General features: G+C 38.0%; 1 protein-coding gene across 1 annotated transcript in view; it reads left to right on the plus strand.

Moving 5' to 3' along the window:
- Window positions 1-1438, plus strand: part of LOC105560905 (peritrophin-48-like) — a 2641-nt gene extending 1203 nt beyond the window's left edge. Inside the window, exon 3 of the mRNA XM_012010416.1 lies at window positions 8-1438. Within this exon, the coding sequence (XP_011865806.1) occupies window positions 8-848 (841 nt within the window). The 3' untranslated portion in view covers window positions 849-1438. The remainder of the gene's footprint in view (window positions 1-7) is intronic.
- The last annotated feature ends 951 nt before the right edge of the window (window positions 1439-2389 follow it).

The following is a 2389-nucleotide window of genomic DNA, read 5'->3' on the forward strand; positions in this document are numbered from 1 at the left end:
ACTTCAGTAAGTCCTGGCACGGCTGCGTCGCTCTCGATATCTCGGATTGTGTCACTACATCCCCGACAACCCCGACAACCCCAACAACCCCGACCACCCCCCCGATAAATAAAAAATGCACGGAAGGCGAAATACTGGGGCACGAATGCGTATGTACTAAATACTACGTATGCAAAAATGGTTTCAAAGCTTTGCGCGACTGTCCGGCCGGTTATCACTTTGATAGGGGAACGTTGTCTTGCCAACCGGGTGAGTGTCCAACGTCCACGACCACGACCACCACGACCACGACCACGACCACGACCACGACCTCGACCACGACCAAAATTCCTGTCGACTGTATAAACGAAGGTGAACTACTACCGCACGAATGTGTCTGCACTAAATATTACGAATGCAAACATGGTCACAAAGCTCTGCGCGACTGTGAGGCTGGTAAACATTTCGATCCCTCGTCGAAGACTTGCGTCCCGGGTACGAACTGCGGCGACTGTGTGAACGGCGACGCGAAGAATCATGACTGTGACTGCGACAAGTATTATAAATGTTACGAAGAGGAATGGTATATGGAGAATTGCGGTACAGGTCTACATTTCAACAATGTAACGAAAACATGTATGGATCCAAATAATGCTGGCTGCGATGGAAGTACTACACCTAAACCTCCCGTATGCGTAAACGACGGCGATCTAGTGCCGCACGAATGTGTATGTACTAAATATTACCTATGCCAAGGTGGCTTCAAGGCTCTACGTGACTGTCCGACCGGTCATCACTTTAGTAAGGTAACGTTAACGTGCCAACCGGGTGCTTGTCCGGGAACGGTTGCTGAAATTCTAGTCCCTTAAAATTGCATCGCGACTGCGATTACGGATTATATTTCCAGTGCGAAAGTGGAAAGAAAAAGATATATATGACTGTAGTTGGAGACCCTATAATGCTAATCTGAAATGCGACGTCGCGGTAAAAGTATTGTAAAAGACTGTAAATAATAACTGGGACAACTGGCTGTAGATAACCATTGATTTCCATGAAAGAATAAAAAAGCTGAGAATAGAAACGAGGGACAAATTGCATACTTGCTAAAACTATGCTGCTGTATTTGTAGGAGTAGATAATTTTTGTTAAGGTATTTTAATAAATCTAGTGACCTAAGATTGTTGAAACTTTCTTTCGTTTTCGATCCCATAATAGCGTATGTATTTCTCTCTCTCTCTCTCTCTCACACACATACACACACATACACACACACGCGCGCGCACAATACATGATATGTTGCTTACAATTCGAATAAAGGACTTGCGGAGGTGAAAAGAGAAGAGGGAGTCTCTCACTTTTTCTTATAATAATTTATAGCAAAGTTAGTAAAGATGCGAATAATTTTCTACATAATAATTTCAACAGCGAGTTACGAGTTGTGTTATCACTAGAGATTAAATTGCATTGTATGTTTTAAGAAATATAAGTAATCAAACTTATTAATAAGAATTTTTCCTCTCTTCCAACTTCACTCACAAACACCACTACGAATTTTGTCTAATGCAAATATCTACGTAAGAAACAAAAAAATAAAGAACTGAAGACCGTTCAGAGAAGTATTTCGATACTGGTGTAACAGTAGTCTAAAATCAAAACCTATCAGAAGGAATCCGGCCAGTCGACAAATGTTCCTGGTAAGTGGAAAGAGTATATGAAGAATGATGATGTGGTTTTCTACAATAAGCTTCATTTCTCTCGCAATTTCTGACGCTCTGAATTATCACCAGGCACGGCACAACAGTCATTTCATTCTATCTTCTATCACAATGATATTAACACCGATGCATCTTGACCCTTACATAATGTACTTAATGTCTATTTGCCTTCAAAACTTTCGACGATATTGTATTTTTCCGATATGATACTCAAGTTGTCTATTGTCCTTACATTTATTGCTTGAATTTATCGAGTACTTATAGCGGATTATTTATGAGAAAACTTTACATATTTTTACTTATCATGAAAAGTTATATTTAATTTCTCGCAAGATTGTTTATGTAATAAGCCTGATAAAAAATTTACAGATGAATCATTTTGATAAGAGCATATTAATTCCGCTTATCTTACAATACGTTTACGTGAAAATTTCGATAATAAAGCTCGGTCAAAAGACTGAGTTAAATCGCGTTGTTATAACATTTATTAATTTATAAATACATGACAAAAATATTGAAATTTACATTGTAAAATAATAGAATTAATATAAACCAGAAGTGCAAACTATCTTGGAGCAATCATACTTCCAATATAAATTGTGTAGAATTATACCGGGAAACATAATCTATAAAAATTCCAAAAAATACACAAAAACATTTCAAATGCGAAATAAATGCATCATTATAGATTTAAT

This window comes from Vollenhovia emeryi, unplaced genomic scaffold (assembly GCF_000949405.1).
Source record: "Vollenhovia emeryi isolate VEMERY1.0 unplaced genomic scaffold, V.emery_V1.0 DF939218.1, whole genome shotgun sequence".
NCBI lineage: Eukaryota > Metazoa > Arthropoda > Insecta > Hymenoptera > Formicidae > Vollenhovia > Vollenhovia emeryi.